Consider the following 24,117-nt stretch of genomic DNA (forward strand, 5'->3'; position numbering starts at 1 on the left):
TCAGGAGGCAAAGACAGGCCAGACTCTACATAGAGTGTGTTCCAGGACACAGAGAAACTGTCTCAGAAAAAAACAAAAATCTCTGATCAATCCCTCCCTCCTCCCAATACTTTACAAAAAGTGCTTAACACTAATATGCTTGAGGGAACAACCAAGAAAAATGGGCCTCCATGGTTGACTAGTATGAACTCCTCTACAGCAGTCTCAACTTTGTGTGATGTTCCTTTCCAGAAGTGATGTGCCCAATGTGTTCAGAACAAAGGGAACTAGGCACTTGGGAGGTAAAGGTAAAGATCGCAAGGGTCATACTCAGCTTTAAAGTGATTTCAAGGCCAGCCTGAGCTGTAAAAGACCTGTCTCAAGTGATCAAATACAACCATTATAAAAGGCACTAGGGAACATGCACACTAGACTCATATGACCACATCATTAGTGGGTACTTACGGATGTTACTTAGTATGGAGATCAGGGACATCTTTCTGACTGGCTTAAGAAAGAAGGACCACAAATTAAGACTGAGATTTTTCAGAAAGTCTAAGAGATCAAAGACATCAAAATTAGACTCAAGGATTTTGTAATTTCTGATCATCATTAAGCAGGAAAATGTTCAAGCCATTGTGTCCTCAGGTCTGTCTAGTTGGCCACCTCTTCCCTCTACTTCACTGGCTTTAATTGCAAAAGCAGCACTCCTGTTCTCCAAACACTGAGTGTTGCTCAGTCTACTGGCTGCAAGGGAAAGGAATGAGGCACAATTAGATGTCCAGAGGACCACCAAGTCCTAGGAACCCAAAGCCTGTACCAATACATCTCCTTTTTTCTTGTGTAGGGACCAGCTGAATTGGAGTACCACTTTCCACTCAGTGACTTGATAAACATAACCTTGAATTTGACCCAATATATACATAATTATCTCAATAGCATTTCTGACAGCCTCACTGAGACATAGGAGCCTGGCTCACAGAGCACACAGGGTGAGCCTGGGGCAGCCGGTTTCAAAAACTCACTTTATTCCAATGTGAAATGAAGACGTGATGGTTTAAAAACAAGAAAAGGATCTTGATAGCTGTGGGATGCCTTGCTGGCTCATGCCCATTCCCTTTTAAACAAGGTCCCTGGACAGATACTATCCATCAGCAGCTCCAGCAAAACCCGAAGCAGGGGCTCTGCCTAGAACAGCTCCCTCAGGCTCAAAGGGTGGTCATCTCCTTCAGGGACAGCAGACAAATGGAAGCAACACAGGCGAACAGGGAGAGAGCAGCCAGGTAGGAGGAGCCTCGTCACCCCTGAGCCTTTGTAGAAGTGCTTATATGGCAAAGACCAAGTAAGGAGCCTGGCTCCACAAAGGGGACAATCACTCCTGTGCATGTCACTTTCCCTGGGATCCATAATTCAGCTCTGGCCCCTTACCCAACTACCCTCCACTGTGCGTTAGGCAGCTCAGGTTAAAATGGGGAGAAAGATACATTCACACTATTGGCCCCCAAGGTTATGCCCACCTGGGGTACAGGGAGCAGGGAGGCAAGTCAAAGCCTGTGGCAATGCCTCCTCCTGCTTGGCCAAGGCCAGGCACATGGAAGTGTGGGGGTCTACCACTTCAGGCCCCTTCCCCTCACCCTGAGGCTACAGGTAGGCCAGGCCCAATCACAGTAAAGCCACTGCAGGTCTTACCTTGCACCCTACTAGGGATCTGGCTCCCTGTTCCCAGGACACAGGAAAGCCCCCATCTTTTTTGGCTTAAACCTGGACTTTTTGAAGCCAGGCTGGGCCCAGGGGTGGTGGCAACAAAAGCAGCAGCCATAATGTCAAACATACAAATGACCTGAGAAATTGCATCTGCACGTCATCCACTCAGAACCGACTGGGCTATGTACATCAGGAAGGCCGGAGCAAGACATCCACAGGCATGAACACACACACACACCCCTGCTTGAGGGCAGGAGGCTGGGGGGCACTTGCCCCCATGCTGGAGCTGATGCCTACACACTCATTCTCGTGTCTTCAATCAGGTCTCTGCATCGAATATTCACTGAACCAGTGCAAAACATCTTTTAGGAGCAGGTAGGCCAGGCCAGGGCCCCAGGCAGATACTGGGGGTGGGGTAGGGGTAAAAAGTGGAGGACTAGCTTCCGCTCCTAATTTGCAGGGCATGCTCCCTGCTCCTGGAATCTGTCTGAATCACTGGGAAATAGGGCTGCTGATTGTCCGTGTTTCTCTCCTTTTTTATCCCTGTAAGCTCAAAGAAGGATCCTCCTTGGCAGTCTGAGGGGAGACCATGTCCTCCAGGGTTCTCACTGGCTCAGGATCAGTGGCCACAGTATCCCTGTTTCTGCTGGCCTCTTGGAGCTGGTGCCGCCGTGCTACCTCTGCCTTCAGGTTTTCCAAGTCTTTTTGGCTGAGTATTAGGAGGCAAAGGTAGAGTTAGAGTAGCCTGGGCCCTCTGCCACCCTGCAGCTTCCACCAGTGACACTTGGGACTTTATTGAGCTCTTTGCTTCAGCTAGTGGGGGAGATATGTGTGGATGTCCCTCCCAGAGGTGGAGTGCTCTCTGTTCTTTACAAAGCATCTGGTAAGGGTGTGACATCCCTACCCATAAGTTCACTCTGCCCTTAACGTCTGGCTTCTACAGCAGATCACATGCAGAAAACAGCCAGGGTGCTCCTATTGTTGGCTATCCCACCAACTTCATCTCCCACAGCCAGGAGCGAGGGACTCTCAAAGCAGTTTTCAAGAGCCTCAGGGAGTCTTCAAAAGACTAGCTGACAGGGCACGGCCCTTCACTGAAAAAGCAGGTGGCTAGTAGTCTAGCTACCCTTTATGTACTAGAGGTGAAAGATCACCAAGATAATGGAAAAGAAAGTGCCAGGTACAGTGACAGCCTGGGATCTCTCAGTACTTGGGAAACAGCAACAGGTCATTCTCGGCTACATAGCAAGTTTGAGGTAAACCTGGGCTACCTAAAACCCAGTCTAAAACAACACAAAACAAATTTGAGCACGATATGTTAAAAACTAAAACCCAGGTAGCAGTACACAATTCAACTATGACCCTAACATTTGAAGATTGTGTGTGTGCCTGAGGCCAGCTCACTCTAATACTAGCACTTAGAAGCAGGGGGCGGGGGGGGGGGGGGGGGCAGGGGGAGACTGTCACAGTATGAGGTTGGCTTGGGCAACATAGTCTGGGCTAGCACTAAAGACTAGCCTAAGCTAGCCTTCTCACAACAGGAAAATAAAACAAAATCGAATGCTACAGCTATGTATTTCCTGGATTACAAAGTGTCTGGGAGGAATCACAAAAACTGCTGATCATACATGTGCTTTTAAAGTCTGAGCTTAATGTAATTTAAACAGAACCCAAGCCAGGCAATGGTGGAGCACGCCTTTAATCCCAGCTCTCAGGAGACAGAGGCAATTCAAAGCCAGCCTGGTCTAGAAAGCGAGTTCCAAAACAGCCAGGGCTACCCAGAGAAACCCTGTCTTGGGAGGGGAGGGGGGTACCTAAGGCTGATTGCAGATGGTCGGGAATGGTGAGGAGCTCACCTGAGAGGAATGAAGAGAATGCCGTTGATGACATTGAGCTGCTCCAGGACACTGGCCATGCTGGGAGCTATGAACTGAGGGTGACAGGGAAGGCAGGTTAGAGCATCATGGTAGGAGGCCAGGGAACTGGACCCACCCACTCAGGCCAGGTCCATACCTTGAGGGGTGGGATATTAGCACTGGAGCCATTGCGGTAGATCTCGTTCATGGTGCGTTGCAAGGCTACAGCCTGTTGGGTCAGGCACTTGAGGTACTCAGAGCTCTCCCTGGTCTTCTCGTGGTCCTCACCTAGCTACAGAGGAAGAGGGCCAAAGCAAAGGGGGATCAGGACTGCACAGTCACAGGTGCAACCTTAACAGCCCCTGCTGAAGCCCACCTGCGTCTTGTAGATGGTATAACCTTCCTTCTCATGCTGGAGGGCTGACCGGAACTCAGCTTTGCTCTCATAGACCCGGGCAACAAGGTGGTGGCTGAAAGGAGCAGAATATATGGGGCAAAGGAGGGACAAGAAGTGGAGACCCCCTGGGGACTAGATCCCCCTGCTGGAGCTCCAGAGGAACCACTCAAGGTCAGGGCACGGGGCATAGGTAGAGAGCTTCGGAGAACCTTTCTCAAAGGCAGAAGAAATAGCTAGGTCCCTTCCCCATGCCACCAAGAGTTTGCTGCGGGTCTCAGCTAGCACTGCCTCACCTGAGAGCCACCTTAAGGGCCTTGGGCCCATGGTACTTGGTAGTGACAGCCAGTGCATTCTCTAGGAAGCGCAGGGATAGGTCATACTCCATTACACCATGCAGCACTAGCCCAATGTTGTTCTGGGGGATAAGGAAGGAGCCGAGTCAGTCCCCCCACCACCCCTGAATAAAGTCTAGTGTCCACCTATGGACACCTGTTCACTCAATTCCCCTCTCCAACACTCACGTCCAACAACGCCATCTCGGGGTGGTCCTCCCCGAACACAAGCAGCATGAGGTAGCGGGCCCGGTACAGAAGGCTTAGGGCTGTGGACAGCTGGCTGCTGGCAAAGCAGTACAGGGCCAGGTGCATCTGTGGGTGGGGCCATGGGTTAGCGTGGCCCCAGGCACTCCCACACAAACACACACCAATCCCAAGGTGGCTACTCACGTATTCCTGGATGGTGTTGGGGTGCTCAATGCCCATCACCCGCTCACTCATCAGCACTGCCTTCTGTTGGTTGCTGAGTGCCTGAAGAGAGGACATCAATCTCAGGTGCGCACTGCCCCATACAGCACTGTCTACCCTACAGCATGTACACAGGTGGCAGGAGGTCCACCCCGCTGCTCTGACTATGGAGATCTTCAAAGCCTTGCACCATTTCAAATTTATTTTTCTGTGTCTTCTTCCCTAACAAAATCTATGCAAATACAAACAGACACAAACTGCACTGAAATACATTAACTTCTGAATTTCTTAGGACAGCCTTTGATTGAAAGGAGGCCTAGTGACCCCCAAAACAGGCTCTCAAAGCCTAGGGGCCAACGAAACAGCTGGAATACAACCACAGAACATTGAAGAAAACAAAAGAAATGATCTATTGCTCTTCTCACGGTCACTCAAAGGCCGGGTACTGTGCCACAGCTCTTACTCACAAGCTCTCGGGATCTACCCTTGTCATTGTCCCCGAGTGGCCTGAGCCATGTCTACCTTAGCAGAGGCAACTACTCATTGCCAAGACAATGAGTATAGGGTGAACTGACTCACAGAACAAGAACTTTGGGGCTCCGTAGATGCCACTTACTCCCTACCTGAAAGCCCAAGAAAGAGCATTCTCCTCTCCCTGTGATGATGGAGGCCCTAGGCCGTTCATGGAGCCCCCAACCAATACTATGTCAGTCAAGAGATGCCCAGCTTACACACCTCAGCATAGTCACCCATGATGTAGTGGAGGCGGGCCAGGAGACGCAAGCAGGCGCAGATCTCCACATGCATGGCTCCATACACGTTATTGAACAGGTTCAGGGCCTCGTTGATGAGCTCACAGCCTTCCTTCAGGAAGCCTATGAGGCAGCCCAGGTGGCAAGGTCAGGGCTGGGCAAGAGACACTCCCATTTCCCCCAGCCCACAGTGCCACGCACCCTGCTGTACTTTGGCCTGCCCACTCTGGAAGAAGTGGAAGGCATCTGAGGCTTTGGGGTTGACATGCTTGACCACAGGAAAGATGTTGAGGACATCTTCCTCTGTGAAGGCAGGCTTGTGGCGGCTGTCAAAGCTGTACTCCTTCAGCAGAATCTGGGGAAAGGACCCAACACCCAAAGCCTCAGCCTTGGACACAGAAAGATAGCACCTCCCGGTCTACCAGCACGTGTCCAGAGACTACTATCCCAAGAAAGCTCCCTTCCCCGTGCCCGGTGGCCCAGGCTGAAAATGAGGGCCCACCTGAATCCCGGTTTTCAGTGAGATCTCTCGCAGCAGCGTTATCTTCTGCAGTCCATAGGTCTCCACAGCCTGGTCCACAGAATCACTGGGGGTAGGAGCGGGGGCTGAGCAGCCCTGCACCCACCTTCTCTGTACAGCCGCTGAACCACAGAACCCCTAAGCTCTGCTCTCCACTGCTCAGCACTAACCCTCACAGCCCTGCTTCCCCATGCTGGTGCCAACTATGCCTGTTCACCTGCTGTCCTCACTCTACAGGCCCTAGATGCTGCCTGAATCCCAACCCCCAATCCCCTATGCCTGTGGTAACCCTTGTCCCCTGCGCCCGCACCACTCAAGGGTGAAGTCAAAGTAGTTCTTGGCTTCCTGGCAGATGTTCTTCCAGAGCTCTTGGGGGGTCATCACAGCCCAGGCAGTGTTGTCTGCAGCTCCTGGAGGCCGGTTTTTTCTCTTCTTGTTCCTTTTCTTGGAGAGCAGCTCATCAGCAGGGAGGTGGGCCACGGGGTTGGGGTAGGAGCTCAGGAAACAGTTCAGGAAGTGGCTGATGGCAGCTGAAAGGCCTGAGAGCTCCACTCCCTAAGCCAAGTTTTGACTAAAGTCAGGATGGCCCTAAGCCCTGACCCAGGGCTCTTCTCTAGGCCCCATGCCACCCAGGGAGGTCCCACCAACTTGGGGAAGAGTGGCAGCACCTGTAGATATGTCTTGAAGATATGCTTGGCAGAGCGTGTGATGAGTTCTCCAATACCGATTTTCTGAGGGGGTCAAAGAAGGAATTCTTGGGCGGGTTCCAGGCCTCCAGATGCATCAATAACCACCTCCCAGTCTAAGGCCCACTCACATAAATGTGGTCCAGCTGGTCACGGGCTGGGCTCCGCAGCACCAGGTCCAGCACCTTGCCCAGGTAGCGCATGTTGATGCCACGCTGGCGCATCACCTCAGCCAGTGTGGCCCCGTCCATGGGCAATACAGCATGCTCTGTGCAATCTTTTACCTGTGGAGCTGCATAAGGTCAAGACCAGCCCCAACCTTCTGCCCCTCCCAATCTGGGCTTTCCCTATTACCCTCAAGGAAGGAAGAACTAAGCCCTGGCTTCCATGCAGGAAGAAAAAAGGAGACAAAGTGTGAAAAGGGTATAGGAACCTGTCCCTGCCTTCGACAAGAGCAAAGGGAACAGAAATAGGAAGCAGCCTAGTCCTTAAGGGCCCACAGGTGGCACAGGGACATCTAGTTATGTGGGGGAGGAGCCACAGCTTTACTCCGGTTATCCTGAGAGGCTTACACTATGAGACAAGAAAGTGAACCTGTCATTCAGGGGCCTAGACAGAAGAAAGCTAGTGGGACCAATTGGACAGGAAATCCTAGGCCTCTGGTATCTGAGGCTCCGAAGACCAGAATCCCAGCATCAGCAGGACAGAGCCTATGGTCAATTGCTCCTGTGACTTCTTGGGCCCTGCCCTGCCAGCCCAGGAAGGGCTAAAGCAAAAGTTGTGTGAAGGTTCTGTGTGGTAGAGACCAAGGAGCATGAGGCACCAAGGTCTCAACAGCCCTTCTGGCAGTCCCCATCCTCCAACCCATCCCTCACCAAACCAGGGATCTGGCAGGAGAGCAAGAAGGCAGCTGCATCTTTCAATAGCTGCTTCTGGTCCCGAACTTCATCCTGGCAGGACTCAGGAAAGCGAACCCCTAGGGAGGGAGAACAGGAAGGTCAAGTAGGTAAACACCAGGACCAAGACAGAAGCCACCTGGAGGCAGCTTTCTGCTGCTGAGGCCCCACGCCTTCCCCATGATGTTCTGCCCTTGCCTACAGGGTTCATTCACTGTTACTCCCCACACACATACACAAACACTTGCCTGGGGAGAAGATGTCAGGGTTGAAGCGAATGTCGAAGGCTGTGCTGCTGATGGAGCCAACAGCTTTGCAGGCATTGCGGATCACCTCTCGGCTTCGGGGGTCTACTGTGGAGATGTGTGAGGACAGGAGGTAGAGCTGTGCTACCACGAGTCTCCTGTCCCACAGTCCTCTCAGAGATCAGGAGCCACCCGTGGCTAAGCTGCAAGGACCAGCTTGGGCTGTCCCAAACAAGGATAGCAACCTCACCTGTGCCGTCAGAGGCGATAGTCTCTGCCAGCTCTTTCACCTTGGCGAGGCCACTCACACTGCTGCCCTCCTCCTCGCTTCCTGCCTCAGGTCCTATCGAGTCTTCAGACTCAGCCTCTGCTGAGGGAGGACCACCATTCTCCAGGGAGGTGGAGGACTCAACCTTGCTGGCCTTCTGCTGCATCAACTGTAAGGCAGCCAGCTTCATGAAGAGAAGGTACCTAGAGAAAAGCAGAGCAGACACGATGAAGCAGGGAGCTGTATAGACAGTTCAGCAGTTAAGAGCAGTTGTTGCTCTTACAGAGGACCCAGGTTCAATTCCCAGTACTGACATGTTGGCTCACAACCATCCGTAACTCCAGTTCCAGAGAATCCAATGCCCTCGTGACCACTCTTGTGACCTCTACAGGAAATAGGCACACATGTGGTACACATACATACATGTAGGCAAAACATTCATACATACTACTATAGCAAATAACTCTACAATTTAAAAAAAGGCAGGCCCAGGCTCCAGACCTTTGGGGGCAAGAAAATGTTGGCACTAAGAACCCTGTAAGCAGTGTGCACGTGAGTACGTGCATGCCTACGCCAGGGTAGCAACCCTGCCAGACTGCTGGCAGGTTAGAGCAGAACCAAAATATGATGAGCATCTGTAAGTCAGCACCAGGGAGGCTAAGCCAGGACTGTGAGTTCCAGGCCAGCTTCTGCTACACAGCAAGACCCTGCCTCAAACAAACAAAGCCCTCAAACTCTCCTCAGTGAGGATAGCTGGGGCATATGGAAGAGGGGAAAGGCTCCAGAACAGGCTCACAAGAATGAGCGCACGGGAATGCCAGTGACACCTGGAAAGAGCTCATCGTGGTGCTGACAGCAGACGGTGCGTTCACTGCCAGCTGCACCAACACCACTTCTAAGCTCCACTTCCCAGCCCTGCACCTGAGATTCTCCCTCTGAGTCCCTTTTTGTTTTGTTTTATTTTTAAATATTTATTTTATTTATTATGTATACAATGTTCTGTCTGTGTGTATGTCTGCAGGCCAGAAGAGGGCACCAGACCTCATTCCAGATGGTTGTGAGCCACCATGTGGTTGCTGGGAATTGAACTCAGGACCTTTGGAAGAGCAGGCAATGCTCTTAACCACTGAGCCATCTCTCCAGCCCCCGAAAACCTGTCTTAAAAAGCAAAATAAGGGCTGGAGAGATGGCTCAGTGGTTAAGAGCATTGCCTGCTCTTCCAAAGGTCCTGAGTTCAATTCCCAGCAACCACATGGTGGCTCACAACCAACTGTAATGAGGTCTGGTGCCCTCTTCTGGCCTGTAGGCATATACAGACACAATATTGTATACATAATAAATAAATAAAGACAGGGTTTCTCTGTTTAACAATCCTGGCACTTGCTTTGTAGGCCAGGTTGGCTTCGAAGTCAGAGATCTGCCTGCCTCTGCCTCCAAAGTGCTGGGGAGTTAAAGGGATGCACCAACAAACCTAGCTTTGTGTTCGTCTTTATATGGGTGTTCATATGTGTACATGAAAGCCATAGGAGGACATCGGGTCCTGCCGTATTACTCTCCTCCCTATTCCGTTGAGACAAGACAGGACCTCTCAATGAACTTGTACTTACCTAGCTGACAATCTCCTGTAACTATCCTGTGTGCACCCTCTCTCCACAGTGCTAGGGTTTCAAACACGTGTTACCATACAACCTTGTATATTGATGGTTTGGGGGGATTTGAATGTAGGTCCCCACGTTTGCACAGCAAGCACCCACTGAGCATCTTCCCAGCCCTGCACTGGCATTTAAAACTCCAGATTTTTGAATGTTCCTTAAGAGTCCAGGACCACTTTGCTGACCACTTTAGCCACTTGCTAGTTTCCAACTGGCCCTGCATTTCTGCAGCTGAAGATCCGAGGCAGGCAAAGGCTGGGGTGTATAACCCAGTTCTAGGGAGCAGACCAGAGTCTCTCTCTTCCTCAGAACAGCCCACGAGCCTAGCTGTGCCAGTCACGCTGCCAGTGGAACCCAGGGTGGTGCAGCCACTTCTCACCTGTGCTCCACAAAGGCATCCACCAGCTCCTGGCGCAGACAGCACAGCTTGTGTCTATGGGCTCGGGGGAAGCCAGCACGAGTGCACTCCTCAGGCAGCTCCTCACCAGGCACAGGAAGGAAGTTAAGGTCCGGTGGGAAAGTCCGCAGCAGGTCAAGGATGTAGTGGCGCCCATCATTGCCAATGATGCCCTTACACTCCACTGAAGAGCAGAGCTCCACCTCCTCATCTCGGTCGTTAAGCACTCGGTGACGCAGAATCTTGAGGGGCCTGCTGGTGCGCTCCAGCAGCTCCAGATAGCGTGGATGTGACACCACTGTTTTGCCAAAGTCAATGGAGCCATAGATGACACTCTGCTCCTGGTCCCTCTCCAGGATGCCAGGGATGATGGACTGAGCTGTGACACGGTAGCCCCGGTAATCTACTACCACTGTACCCAGCGTGTACAGCCCCTCCACATCCACAGCATTATAAGTACGCACACCATTCAGGTCATTGGTGGGAGCTACATAGGCTGCCACATCCCCACCAAAGTCTTTGTAGTGGTCCCGGACATCAAAGCCCAGGCTAAAGAAGATGTTGTTCCAGATGAACATCTGCATCTTGGTCTCCTCGCTGGGGTTGATGGCCATCACATTACCATCAATAACTGCCATAGCACCCCTTGTGGCTGCTGCCGTGAAATCGCTGTGTACCTGTGGAGGCCAAGGTTGGGAAGGTGAGACAGACCCCAGGTACAAGAACACTAAGGTACATCCTATCTTGGCCCAGGTTACCTGGATGGTGAAGGCAGCCAGGCTCTGGGAGTCAAGGCACCCTAGCCTCAGTTTCTTCATATTTAGAAAAGGGCAACAGTATCATTTCTTAAAACCCTTTTGAAGCCGGGTGATGGTGGCGCACGCCTTTAATCCCAGCACTCGGGAGGCAGAGGCAGGCGGATCTCTGGGAGTTCGAGGCCAGCCTGGTCTAGAAGAGCTAGTTCCAAGACAGGAACCAAAAAGCTATGGAGAAACCCTGTCTTGAAAATTTAAAAAAAACAAAAAACCCTTTTGAAACCTCAACACTTCTACTGGAAAAACACAATTCAGGAACAACAGTGAGTACACAGGTACGGCCAGTGAGATGGCTCAGCAGGGAACAGTGCCTACCGCCAATCTGACTACCATTTCAATCCCTGGACCTGCAGTGGAAGGAGAGAACTGACTTCACACTTACATACACACACACCCTCCTACTAATAAAAATTCTAAGTGTTATACTAATGTGTTGCTGCCCACAGAAGGGCCCCAGCAGTACAGCGTGTGGTTCAATGAAAGCACCATGTTTCAGGGACGGACATGAAGATAGCTGGAACTTACCATACCCAAGGAAAGATAAGTCCTTCCCTTTCTATGGTCCCAAGAGTCTCAATGAAGCCAGAGAAAAGATCTGAGGAAGTCTCCTGAGGCTGAGACACCCTACAATGTTGCCAACAAAGCTGGGCCAGCCCAGCTTCCAGTTTCCCTTTACCTACAAGCCCAGGTAGTCTGGTGGCTGCGTTTCAATCAAAGGGGAAATGCAGTCACCTTGAATATGGCTCTTTCTCGAAGCAGCCGCTCAGGCAGGTTCTTGCGGGGCAGCTCCCTTGTTGTCTGCAACTCTTCATTCCAGTCCCGGGTCTGTGGAGGGGCCAGGGAGGCAGATGCAGGCTCAGTATGTGTCTTGCTTGATCTGACTATCCCCTTCTTCCACCTCCCAGCAGACAGGCCCACAGAGATTGGAGGGAGCCTCCTGGAGGTGCACAGAAGGAGCCTGGCACCAGGAGGGCTGGCTGGGAGGGCGGGGCCGGGTAGCACCTGTCCAGGAATGTGCTCCTCGTAGCCCAGCCTCGAGGTATAGGCGTCCTCAGCACGCACACAGTCCATGGCATGCTCCGCCTGGGGAGCTGTCCAGCTGTATACCTGGAACGGAGTGGCAATCCTCTCGAACGGGTGGCGTTGGACCCTGCAGAAGTGGGGGAATGGGGGAATGGAGTATTCCTCCAAGCTTAGTGCCCAGTTGTGAGCTCCTCTTCTCTGAGGCCCCCGCTGTTCTGGCATTTCTTGCCCAGAAATGCCACCCTGAAGTCAGATGCAAATGGGCACCTCTCCCAGAGCTGCTGCCCCCGTAAAGCAGGGCCTCTTGGGCACTGGGGTTCTGTCAGGCAGGAGTGTTAGTGTATGTCCAGCCTGTGCCTAAAGGCAGGGCAGGGCGTGGTGGTACACAGGTGCTACCTTTTCTTCTGCAGCACAGCAAAGTTCTTTTTAAAGGTTGGGCTGATCTGGTTGAGCAGTTCTACTAGGGAATGGCTGAGGAAGCGGGGGCTGGCAGGCTTGGGGTTGAAGTGGTAGGCTGTGGACCTGCAAGGAAAAGGGTCACTGAGCAGTTACCCCAAGTATTTGTCCTTAAACCCAGAATAGGGGGACATGCCATGGCACATGGGGGATCAGCAGACACTTACTGATTCAGGTAGAAGCCCCTTGTGGATGCAGTGATACTGACTTGCCGGTCCTCAGCAGTAATCACAAACAGGTACATGAGGTCCCCATGCATCTTGCGGTTCCCAGGAGGTGGGTTCCAGCCGCTCATGGTGAGCACTTTCAGACACTGCAGGGGCTATAGAAATGACCACGCATGAGGAGACAAGTTTCGGGATCCGCCAGAGTCTTCCTTCCTTCATGTTTCTGTCTTACCTTCCAGTCACGGTTCTGGGGCTGCAGGGGACACAGTGGCCGCTCCCGGCTCCCTGGCAGGATATACTCAGGCGGTGTGCAGTCAATGGGGTCCATCTCCAGGCCCTTCTTCCGCTTCCCACTGTCTGAGGGACCCAAGGTTGGTGGTTAGCCAAGAATTAACTATTTCTGTGACTCAGTGTGGCCCTGGCTCACTTTGACTCCCTGCGCCTTTTCCCAAACTCCCATGTAGAGATGACTTGCAGACCTTTGTCCCTCTGTTCAAGTCCTAGTCCCAATTTCCCCGCACCTCCTAAGTCACCATCAGTGAAGACACTCAGAAAGGACAAGGAGTTGCAGTCAACTCCATTGAAGGCATCAGATGGGTCCAAGCTCTTGAGGAGATCTCGAACATGGCGCACGTGGATGCGCGCCTCACGAACGGTGTAGGGCTCTGCCAGAACAAAGAGGCAGGGCATTACCAGAGCTCTCCCAGAACTGCCCGCCTTGCAAAGAGGATGTACGCAGAGTACCATCGTCGCAAGGGGAGAGAAAGAGGTGGTTGGTTGAAATTCTGAGACAAGGTCTCTCTATATATAGTTTATGCTATCCCGCAGCTATGTAACCCAGACTACCCTTGAACTCAGTGCTAATGCTGCCTCAGCCTCCCAAGTACTGAGATCACAGGCAGAAAGTCACCATGCCCAGCTTTCTTTTCTTACTGTGCCAGAGTGGAATTAAGAATAGTCTAGCTCAATCTGTAGCCCTGGGGTAGCTTAAAATTTGTTTTTGCAAGATGGGGGCAGAGTGACACAGCTTAAGACAGAGCCTCACATAGCTCTGGCTAGCCTAGACCTAACAAGTGATACTCGTCCGTCTCTAAGTGCCAGTATCAGACAAAGACTACCAGGCCTGCTCAAGTTGGGTTTTTTGTTTTTCAAAAGATGTGTTTTTAGAGCCAGACGGTGGTGGCACACGCCTTTAATCCTAGCACTCAAGAGTCAGAGACAGGAGGATCTTTATGAGTTTGAGACCAGCCTGGTCTACAGAGGGAGTTCCAGAACAGTCAGAACTGTCACACCAAGAAACCCTACCTTGAAAAACCAGAAAGAAAGAAAGAAAGAAAGAAAGAAAGAAAGAAAGAAAGAAAGAAAGAAAGGGAGGGAGGGAGGGAGGGAGGGGAGGGGGGAAGGGGAGGGGAGGGGAGGGGAGGGGAAGGAAGGGGAGGGGAGGGGAAGGAAGGAAGGAAGGAAGGAGTATTTTGATTCAAGTGTAGTTGCATATGTATCATGTGTTACTATGCCACATGTGTGGGAGTGCCTGTGGCGGCCAGAAGAGGGCATCGAAACCCCTAGAACTAGATGTAAGTGCTGAGAACTAAACCCAGGTCTTCTGGAAGAACAGGAACAATACTGAACCATACTTAACTGCTGAAACATACCCTCCAGCCATGAATTTTTAATTAGGCTCCCCATTTTTTAATTTTATTGTCAGATAGCTATGGTGGCACCTAACTATATTTCCAACCATTGTGTGGGCAGGAGGATCAGGAGTTCAGCTATATATCAGGCTGAAAGCCAGACTGGGCTACACGACCCTGTCTGTCTCTCTCTCTCTCTCTCTCACACACACACACACACACACAAATCCCAAAATTCCGCTAATGAACACATAAGCTGAGTTTCTGGTTTCCAAACACACATGCATCTGACTGTTAGCAGGATCCTTGCTTGCAAAAAATAACCTACCACCTACCTCTTGAAGTCCACACAGGCCCTGGAGAATCCATTAGAGCTTTTTGTTCAGATACCTCCAGTCCTGTGGAACTGTTGAACCTCCATAGCCCAAGACCCCCAGAGTCAATACTGCCCTATAGTGTGTGTTTTGTGACATTGTAATGGGTTTTCTGCAAGGACAAAAAGGGTCCTATGATCAAGTGCAGTCAGCTGAGGTATAGTCTTTCCTAACATTATTTACTTATTTATTTTCCCTTTTGGTTTTTTGAGACAGGGTCTTGTTCTGTAGCCCATGTGCACTTCCAGTTCACAGCAATCCTCCTGCTTCAGCTGCCCAAGTCCTGGGATTAAGGCATGAGCACTGAGCCCTGCTTTCCACATCTGCTCTTCATAAGCTAGCAGTCCTGGGGATTCCCTGAGCTGCTACAGGAATTATTTTTTATTCTACAACCAAACCAGCCTCACCACACCAAAGCAAGGAAGAGGCTGACTCCTGAGAGCTAGAAAATCTCAGCTTCAGGAGGCAGAGGCAGATATCTGTGAGTTCAAGGCCATTCTGGTCTACTCAGGGGAGTTCCAGGACAGCCAAAGCAACCAGAGAGAGACCTCACCTCAAAACAAAAACAAACAAAACAAAGAAGAGATATGATGAAACTCTGTAGGTCCCTAAAGAGGCAACACTCATCTTTTCACAATCTGATAAGCTCATTTCAATCCTAGGACTGGCTGGATTTTTAAAAATGGAGACTCTTGGTCTTAAACTGTCCACCAGGCAGTAGTAGAAAAGAAGGGGTGACATCTGAGCAGCACACTTAGATGCCAGTCCCACCTCCATGTGCTCAAATGGAGCACAGAGACAGAGACACAGGTTAGGCTATCTGGCCTAAAGCTGGGCCCTCCTCTGACAGCTACCAGCTTAATCTTGACCAACCTTCCACAACTCGGAGCACTGAGCCCTCCTGCAGCCCCTCCACACTGCGCAGCTCTGAGAAGTGGTCCAGCATGTTGCCATCCAGGTGTAGTGAGAAGCAGGTACGATGACAAGTGTCCTCACGGTCCATGAGCACCTGGTGGATCTCCTGCACCATCTCCTGGGGGGACACCTGCCAAAGAGAAGGCCACTCTGGTACTGTATGGCAGGGTGCATAAGCATCCCTCCTTGCTACGAGGCCAAAGTACCTCGGACTCTAGAATATATACCCCAAATACCCACTTTAACTTCTGGGGTTTTAAATTTTGAATTCTAGCCGGGCGGTGGTGGCGCACGCCTTTAATCCCAGCACTTGGGAGGCAGAGGCAGGCGGATCTTTGTGAGTTCGAGACCAGCCTGGTCTACAAGAGCTAGTTCCAGGACAGGCTCCAAAACCACAGAGAAATCCTGTCTTGAAAAACCAAAAAAATAAATAAATAAATAAATTTTGAATTCTAAGCCCTATCCAAGAACACCATGTTCATCTGCATCTGTGTTTGTATACATGCTTATACACATATGATCTTACTAGACAGAACTTGGCCCCAGTGTCCCTAAACTACTTATAGATACCAAGAGCAATCTCTTAACTGGAGAACAGAAAAACAGGGGAAGCAACACTAAGGCAAATGGCTCTGGCCTTGCCAGTTGGGGCTGGTGGTTGCCTTCTAGCAATGAACCTAGCCTCAACTATTGCGCTAGCCCAGACCCCGGGCAAAAGCCAGGACCAGCTTCCTGACCATAGGCCCAACACATGCAAAGACAAGGCTTTGCTTTCGGACATGCTCCTCTCCAGCAGCATACTAGAACTTGGTCCCCAGCATATCTTCCACCATCTTACCTGCAAGGAAAAGGGCTCGATGCCAGGGGCCAGGATCTTCACAGAAAAGCCTGTGTCCTGAATGACAATGACTTCCTGTCCAGTGGTCTCATCTCCAGGCTCACCTTCATCCATCCCATTTTCCCTGGGTGACTCAGCTGTCCCTTCTTCCTTCTTCAAGGTCTCTGAGCAGTCACCATTCAACAGCATAACTGAGGGGGGCTCTGAGGAAGGTGAAGCCGAGTTAGATGGGCCTACCTGGGCAGGTGGGGCTTTCTGCCTCACACACCCAGTTGCGTGTGCATCCCCATAGACCTACTAGAAACCCCCACTGGATACGTGCAGATACCACCATCTGCTTTACACATTCTGTGCCCTCCTTTTCCATCCACTGTTCCTCAGTCCCACCACTCAGGATTCCTCTCCAGGGCCACAATGCCACACATTACCCTCCTCTTGCAGTAAGGCCACTACTCCTCTATCTAAGGAAACACCCTTATCTTCCTCCTCCAACTCCATTCTCTCTAGCCATCCTGAGCTATGGGTTGTCTTCAGCCCCTCCTAACCTCATTTCTCATACTGATTCAAATACTCTCCATCTGTAAGCTCACATGGCTAGTCTATAGTATCTCAACAGAGACAACTGCCATCGACATGTGACCTTCCCTTAGATGCCACCAAAGGATCATTTTGTTAGAATGAAATTCAGTCCGTTTCCCCACTACCTAATCACCTACCCTAAACCTACAACCAACCCCTAGGTATTGACTCTGCGTCATGGCCTTGGTAGTTTTCCAACATCAATCAAGAGTACAGTTTGGAACCCTGATAAACCACTGATGACTTAAGTATGAGCCAGTCTAGCTGGGCGGTGGTGGCGCACGCCTTTAATCCCAGCACTCGCGAGGCAGAGGCAGGCAGATCTCTGTGAGTTCGAGACCAGCCTGGTCTACAAGAGCTAGTTCCAGGACAGGCTCTAAAACCACAGAGAAACCCTGTCTCGAAAAACCAAAAAAAAAAAAAAAGTATGAACCAGTCTAAGACAGCTGCCTAAAACTAAATTCAGCTCTGCCAGCTCCCTTCCCTCTCACCTCTGCACTGTTCTCCACACACACAAACACACATACCACCCAATCATAACTGTTGAGCTACTCTGAAGCTTCTGCGCGATCATTCTAGCACTCGTGACTGGTTCACTGATCCTTTTTTTTTTTTTTTTTGTGGGGTTTTTCAAGACAGGGTTTCTCTGTAGTTTTGGAGCCTCTCCGGGAACTCATTCCATAGACCAGGCTGGCCTCACACTTAGAGATCTGCCTGCCTCTGCCTCTTAAGTGTTGGGATTCTTTAATTCCACCGTCAGGCTCTAAAAACGTATCTTTAAAAAAAACAGTCAGAGTTCTTAACCACTGAGCCATCTCTCCAGTCCCTTCCAACTCATTCTTATGTCCCGGGTGAATAAACTCTCTTCCCCAGAACCTGCCCAAATGACCCTAACTGGTAGAAGCAGCAGCCCCAAGGCTGCTAGAATACATGCAATGCCTTCAGGAGTAGCCATTTATGTTACACTGTGGATAGCTGTTCACACCAGCAGCCCTCTGTTCCACCTTCTGTCTTACCCTGGCTCAATGAAAAGATATCAAATTAATTAGTGCTAGCCTACATTAGAGCACACTACTTGTGAATAGCACCCAACTTAACATGCTGTGGGGAGAAGCAAATGACAAAATGTCTCATTCTTCCCCACCAGGCACTAAGTAAAACAAAGGCCTCTCCACCCTTAGAAAGCCAACGACCTCCTCAGAAATCCTCCAGATAAACATAGGCCTGCCTGGATGTCTACTTGGCAAACAGAGACCTTGGTCCCAATACTGGTCTGTCACAGAGTGGCCCCCTTGGCTTGCAGCTCTGAGCAGGACTGTTCCAGACAGAACAGCTATGCTCTAGATGTCAGCACAGCCCATTCAGACCCCAGGAATGGCAACAGGGTACATGATCCCAAAGCTGTACAGTATCTGTCTATAAATCAAGGGCCTCGGGGGCTGGAGAGATGGCTCAGTGGTTAAGAGCACTGCCTGCTCTTCCAAAGGTCATGAGTTCAATTCCCGGCAACCACATGGTGGCTCACAACCATCTGTAACGAGGTCTGCTGTACTCTTCTGGTCTGCAAACACACACAGATTGAATATTGTATACATAATAAATAAATTTAAAAAAAAATCAAGGGCCTCAAGGAGGAAGGCAGACTCAAAACAGAGAGGCACACCAGAGGCCATGGAGAGAAGTCTCACCCCTTTCCTTTACCTTCAGGATTTTGGATACAGTACCTACTTCTTTAACCAAAACAGGGTGAATGAAACCTAGAAAGTTTTAAAGTGAACCCGAGGTTTCACGCTGGGTCTCCAATAATGCTGTCAGTACCACAACAAAGCACCTCCAACACAGGGCTGCCATCTGAGAACCAAAGGATACACAGAATGGCTCTTTCAGTGGTCCAGCAACCCCTGGCAGGGAGGCTTCAGCCCTTAGAAATGAATAACCCACCCAAAGTGGCTCTAAGGACAGAGCAGACAAGGATAGGACAGTGGTGGCTAGGTTGCTAAGACCAACAAGGAGGGGTGTGGATAGGAGAAGCCTCTCCTTGCTGGGTCCCTGTAGATGCCCTTCCAGGTTGGCAATCCCCTAGAATGGAGACAGAAGCTGCAAAGGCCCTCACTCAATAGAGACCCAGATTTTAGCTCTGAAGATACACAAGTAGGCAGTTAGGCCTGGACCTCAACAGACAACCTGTGCTCCTCCAATTGTTTGGAATGGAGAGGACAAGAGAAGACGGCAGAAAAGGTAAGGTGACCCCAGCCCTATTTCCTAAGCCAGGGAGAGTCAGATTTAAGAGAATGCACCCCAGGACAGCTAGTCTTGGCCCTCTTCTTTCCTCCAAGGGGGCCTGAAGTCCTCTCCACCACAGGACTAATGCCAAGTGATCTCTCTGGTCATTAGGTTCACAAAGTCCCACAGCCCACCTGGTACAGTCAGCAGCTGCGTTCTTCTTGGCTCTGTAGTCTCAGGACTCCCATGGCAGCAAGGTAGCCAGCTACCCTGACCAGGCCCAGGCCTGGGGCTGACTCTGTCCCCTGTTACAGCCTCTGCTTCTACCCTTGTGGTGATGCAGCTGGTCGGCTCAGGGCTGGAGCTCCAACTGGCTTCAGGTTTCAGTGGGGCCAGGCCTGCTGGGGCAGCCCCAGGAAGGGCACATTCCCTGGGCCTCTCATTCTGCTCAAGGTCGGCCAGAAGGACGGCTGTGGGCCAGGAGGCCCCAGAGGCTCCAGGACCCTGAGAAGAACTGCTCTCAGCATTCAGGCCCACCTCTCTGCACACCTCAGAAAAGGGATTATTGCCAGTGAAGCCATTAGGAGAGCAAAGGAACCCGGCATTTGGGATACCTGGGCCCCTTAGGATAGAAGGCGTAGAGGACTGGCTGGCAGAAGCAGGGCTCAGCAAGGGGGTCCTCTCCTCAGCTCCACCCACAGTGGTAGTGGGCAGAACCGCTTCAGCCAGCTGCTGACAACAGCTGGCACAAATCCGGGCCCAGGCCATGAGATAGCCAGCCACCCCTTGTCCACCAGCTGCCGACACAGCACACCCTGCCTTCTTTCTCCTAGGTCAAGGGACTGGCTGAGGCTTCTGGCTCCTGCTGCCCCCTGCAGGTGACCTGGCAGCTGGCCCCTTCCTGAGAGTCACTGATTCTAGTGAAAGGGGGATGGGCCCTCAATCTCCCAGAGGACAACTGCACCCATGCCTCAGGACTCCACGCTGCACCAAGAAGCTGGCAGACTACCTCTTCCCTTCCCAGCAGTCTGTGCGCTGCCAGGAGAAAACCAAATGTCTCCCCCAGGGAAAACAGAGCTGCCAGCAGGAGGCTGAAGGCCATTGCACTGTGCAGAAGCAGCATGCCCAGCCTCGCCAGGGAGCCTTCACAGGGCCTCTGACTTGTTGCCAGGGCCCAGTTAGAACTGCTCTGGCATCCATACTAACCAGAATGGGCGTGGGAAGGGCAGTTAGGCTCCCACAGCAGGTCCCTACAATCCCTGGAATGGCTAAGCAAACCTTTGGCTTCTCTTTAACCCTAGCAGGTTCTAAGCCTCACACTATGACCTGGGGCAAGAGGGCTAGGTCCACTCCATTACTTCTAACCCCTCCGCAAACACATCCTAACCCTGGGAGGGGAACAGGCAGACTGGTAATGATGTCAAAAGATGTTAAGAGTGTCACCATTCTAGTTCCCACTGGGGCCAGTGTTCCCTCCAGGCCCTCTCCCCAAAAGTATGTTCAGATCACCATTCCAACTCACTCAAGGAAACTGAAGCGCCACAAGACTAATAAGTGAGCTGTCCAAGGTCACAGAAGCAAAAGGCAACGCAGCTAAGTCTAGGAAAAGGTAGGTGTGTCAGAAGCACAAACCCAGGTCTCTGGGCACCACTTTTAGAGTACAATCTATTATCATGCTCCCCAAGGGATCAGGCTGAAGCAGTGCCTTGCTCCTGGAAGCTGTCGTAAAATGGCCCCAGGTATCTACTCCCAGGGGCACCTCTGAGGACCTAGGATTCTGGGAAAGTAAAAAAAGGCAGTCCTCTGCAGAATGGGATCAGCGGCCAGAAGGGCACTTAGCACACATGCTAACTTATTCCAGACGGACAGATCAGGATGGCAAGAGTGTGTGCCCTCCCTGGGCCTGAAGTACAAAGACCCCACTGGCCAGAGATGGTCACAGACAGGACTTAAAAAGAATCTTAGCAAGCAGCCTGTGTGTACCTCCCCAGTCTAACAGAGTCTGCAGAGACCATGCCAGGGCCAGGCCACACCCTAGCTAAGGAATCAGCAGGTGAGGCTAGAGCAGGAAGTAGAACCCCAAAAGATACATCATCCCATTCTAGGGACCCAGGCCTTTAAGACAAGAGGATAGAGGCAGAAGGCCCTGTTTGCCTCCTTCCTGTTTCCCCAGACCTTCAAGTTCAAGTGTGGTTCACTGTTTTCCCAGACACCACCCAAAAGAAGCCCTTTAAGATCCTGCTGGAGGGCCAGGCAGTGGTGTTGCACATCTTTAATACCAGCACTTGAGAAGCAGAGACAGGCGGATCTCTGTGAGTTTGAGGCCAGCCTGGTCTACAGAGCAAGTTCCAGGACAGGTTACAAAGCTACAGAGAAAACCTGTCTCAAAAAACCAAACAAACAAACAAAAAAAATCCTTCTGGAGAGCTTATAACCCCTTAGTTCTCCCCTAGTCTGCCATTCCCCTTCAGTTTCCACGCCCAATACAGGGAGCCCTCCCCTGTGCAGAACGAACTTGACACACCACTATGAACTTGAAAAACCTGCCTGTTCTCTTAACCCCTAAAAGCTACTTTATTCCTAAGAAGGTAACTGACCCTTGCCTGTCTTGCTTGATCCCCTCCTCAAAGATACTGGAGAGCTTCCAGAAATAGGGGCTGAGGATCGAAGCCTGCAGTCTGATACCCACATAAAAGTCTGACCAGGGGAGCACAACGGGAGGGAGCTCTATTAATGTTCCTTCCCTTTGAACAGATCCAAGATGGCGTAAAGTGTGTCTCAGCCATCTAAACCAGCTTTTCTGGGGACACAGAAGCCAAGAACCTACACACTAGGAAGCCCTGTACCCCAAGCTGAAGAGCTATGACCTGACCCCAATCCATCTCCCCTCATCCTGAGTACATTAACTAAGAAAGGAACTTCATTATGGGTACTAAAAATCCTCCACCACTCCAGTTCCTAAGTTCCCTGAATCACACACATGATAAACCAGCACGCCTGTCTCAGTTCCCTCTAGGTCAGACTGGGGTAGGTTTGGCCTGCTGGTCATAAACTGGAAATCCAAATGCTCCCTCGACAATGAAATCACTATGACCTTGGCCAAGCTGCTTCATTCATATCTCTTCAGATCTCTTTGATGGTGGGGAAACCAGCCAGCCCTGACCTCCTCCTGTCCAGCTTGCCCATGGATTCAGAACCACATCAGTTGGTATGCTGATATTTTCAGCATTTCTTGTTCTGCCCAAGCCCTGGCCTTGTCTAGGCAAGGTAAACCCACTGTGATGGGAAAGAGTTTAGCAAGTGTTAGACCCATCCTTACTCCCAAGTCAGCCCTCGTCTGCTCACTGAAGCCAGGAACAATGAGGATGATGAGCTGAGACAGGATCCCATGGTGGAGAGCTGTGGAGAAGAGAGAAAGTGGGTCCGCACTCCCACTGACAATCCTGGTTGGAAAGGACCAGTCTGGCCATGAGAAGACGTGAGGAGGCCTAGGAAGGGGCTTCCAGCTTCAAAACTGGGGTCTGAGACTGCGTGAAAATAACAGAAAGGACGCAGGCAAAGTGCAAGAGAAGTCAGCCCCACCCCTGCACAAGCCTCGGCCACTCCCAAAGCCAGTACCAACACAGCCCCCACGGGGGAGAGCTGGGAACTCCACTCCACACTAATGACCTTTGCCTTAAAAAACAGCAGCTCTGGTCTGACCCACTTTTCGCAATAAGGCAGGTTAATGATCAAGTTCAGGCACAAACACCTCCCCTGCCAAAGAGCTACGCTTTGCCCCCACACACAGGTAGGCCCCCAGTACCCATATCAAGTGGCGGCCAATAACTGAAAGAATGGAGCCATAGCCGGACGACCTGAGAGTAAGCCCTTGTCTGTAAGAGTGTACAAAAGACACCCCCACAAAACACATAAACCCCAACTTGCGCTCTTCCCACAGACCCAAGTTTGGGCAGCTCCAAACTGAACCTCACTCATTGGGCTGCAGCTCTGTCGCACAGGAACGTCTAGGACAAGAAGGACCAGAAAGAGACTGGGCCGCAAGTGTCAGCGTCCCCAGGCCCAAGGGCTCCCCAAGTAGGGGCGCGGAGGGGGGTGGGGCCGCCGATTCCAATCCGCCTGCGGCGGCGGCGCACCCTGAAACCAAACCGCGTGTGCGCGCACGTGCCCCCACGATCTTGCGCTCGTGTGTCTGCCGTGACTGCCCTTCCACGGACCCCACGTGCAAAGTCCGGGCCGTAGCAGGGGGTGCCAGTGAAGGTGACCTTCAGCGCGGGGGCGGCCCAGTGCACCGCCCACACAGACGCGGAGGGGAGGCAGCTGTCCACGCCGAGTCCCGAGCCCTTCGGCCCGACTCGGCCGGGGCCCCAGCCCAGCTGCCCCTGGCCCCGGCCCACTCACCGGCCGCGCTCGGTCGCCCCTTGCCGCCTGCCTGCGAGCCGTGCTCCCGGGCGCTGTCGGCCGGGGCGGCCGCCGGCAACTCGTCCGTCTTGATGACCATGGCGGGAGCGGGCGTCCGGCTCGCCTGTCTGCGCCGCACTCCGCGCCACTAACCCAAGTGCCCTGCGCGCCGCGGCCGCTGCGGGAAGGACGGAGTCACCGGCCCACGTGGTGCGCGCTGTAGCCTTTGACCCCACCGCCGCTCCCCTGCCCCGCCCTCGCGCCCGGCCGGCCCACGGCGGCCGACGAGGGACAAAACACGTGGCGCTCCGATGTTAGTCCACCGACGCAGCGACTTTTCCAAGGCCTTAAAGGCAACGAGTCCGGGCCCAAAGGAGAGAGGCCTCGGCCCCCTGGTGAGGCGGGGCTTCCGGGTGCCGTCTCCTTGGTTCGCCGCCTGCTGGGCGGGCGTCGTGACCTTGGGTGGAGACTCGCCCACGACAGCCTTCACTCACTGTTCCCCCTCCCCCAAGGACCCGCTGTTTCCTCTTGCGAGTCTGCCAAAAGTCCGCGCTGCGTGTGTCAGCTTTGTTATCGCGCCCTCCTCACCTAATAGGCTCT

General features: G+C 52.1%; 1 protein-coding gene across 4 annotated transcripts; it reads right to left on the reverse strand.

The window, feature by feature from the left end:
* Positions 1–983: 983 nt before the first annotated feature.
* Positions 984–23,807, reverse strand: Cluh (clustered mitochondria homolog). Of its 4 annotated transcripts, none has more exons than XM_041664288.1 (26): positions 23,518–23,807; positions 16,315–16,517; positions 15,435–15,606; positions 13,078–13,221; positions 12,789–12,913; positions 12,557–12,711; positions 12,330–12,455; positions 11,913–12,060; positions 11,643–11,735; positions 10,078–10,772; positions 8,029–8,249; positions 7,782–7,886; positions 7,513–7,613; positions 6,769–6,921; positions 6,620–6,682; positions 6,262–6,506; positions 5,934–6,018; positions 5,633–5,786; positions 5,415–5,554; positions 4,662–4,742; positions 4,458–4,583; positions 4,230–4,351; positions 3,916–4,009; positions 3,697–3,831; positions 3,540–3,613; positions 984–2,392 (listed from the first exon to the last, which is right to left on the reverse strand). In XM_041664288.1, the coding sequence occupies exons 1-26, from the start codon at positions 23,615–23,617 to the stop codon at positions 2,221–2,223; spliced, it is 4,032 nt and encodes a 1,343-aa protein (XP_041520222.1). In that variant the 5' UTR covers positions 23,618–23,807; the 3' UTR covers positions 984–2,220. The 4 variants fall into 4 exon arrangements, with proteins under 4 accessions (XP_041520222.1, XP_041520223.1, XP_041520224.1 ...); XM_041664289.1 differs by having other exon boundaries at positions 7,782–7,883; positions 23,518–23,806; XM_041664290.1 differs by lacking the exon at positions 23,518–23,807 and adding an exon at positions 19,311–19,658.
* Positions 23,808–24,117: the final 310 nt, after the last annotated feature.

This window comes from Microtus oregoni, unplaced genomic scaffold, assembly GCF_018167655.1.
Source record: "Microtus oregoni isolate MIOR12 unplaced genomic scaffold, Mior012 000015F_ref0000493, whole genome shotgun sequence".
In the NCBI taxonomy this organism is placed as follows: Eukaryota; Metazoa; Chordata; class Mammalia; order Rodentia; family Cricetidae; genus Microtus; species Microtus oregoni.

What these genes read in the sequence shown, in the direction of transcription:
- Cluh (XM_041664288.1), bottom strand. Translation starts at nt 23,617, where the DNA reads ATGGTCATCAAGACGGACGAGTTGCCGGCGGCCGCCCCGGCCGACAGC. An exon ending in GAGAAAGAGCCATATTCAAG is followed by an intron (nt 10,773 to 11,642) that starts GTGACTGCATTT and finishes TGGCCTCCACAG; the next exon opens with GTACACAGCGATTTCACGGC. An exon ending in CCTGCCAGATCCCTGGTTTG is followed by an intron (nt 6,922 to 7,512) that starts GTGAGGGATGGG and finishes GCAGCTCCACAG; the next exon opens with GTAAAAGATTGCACAGAGCA.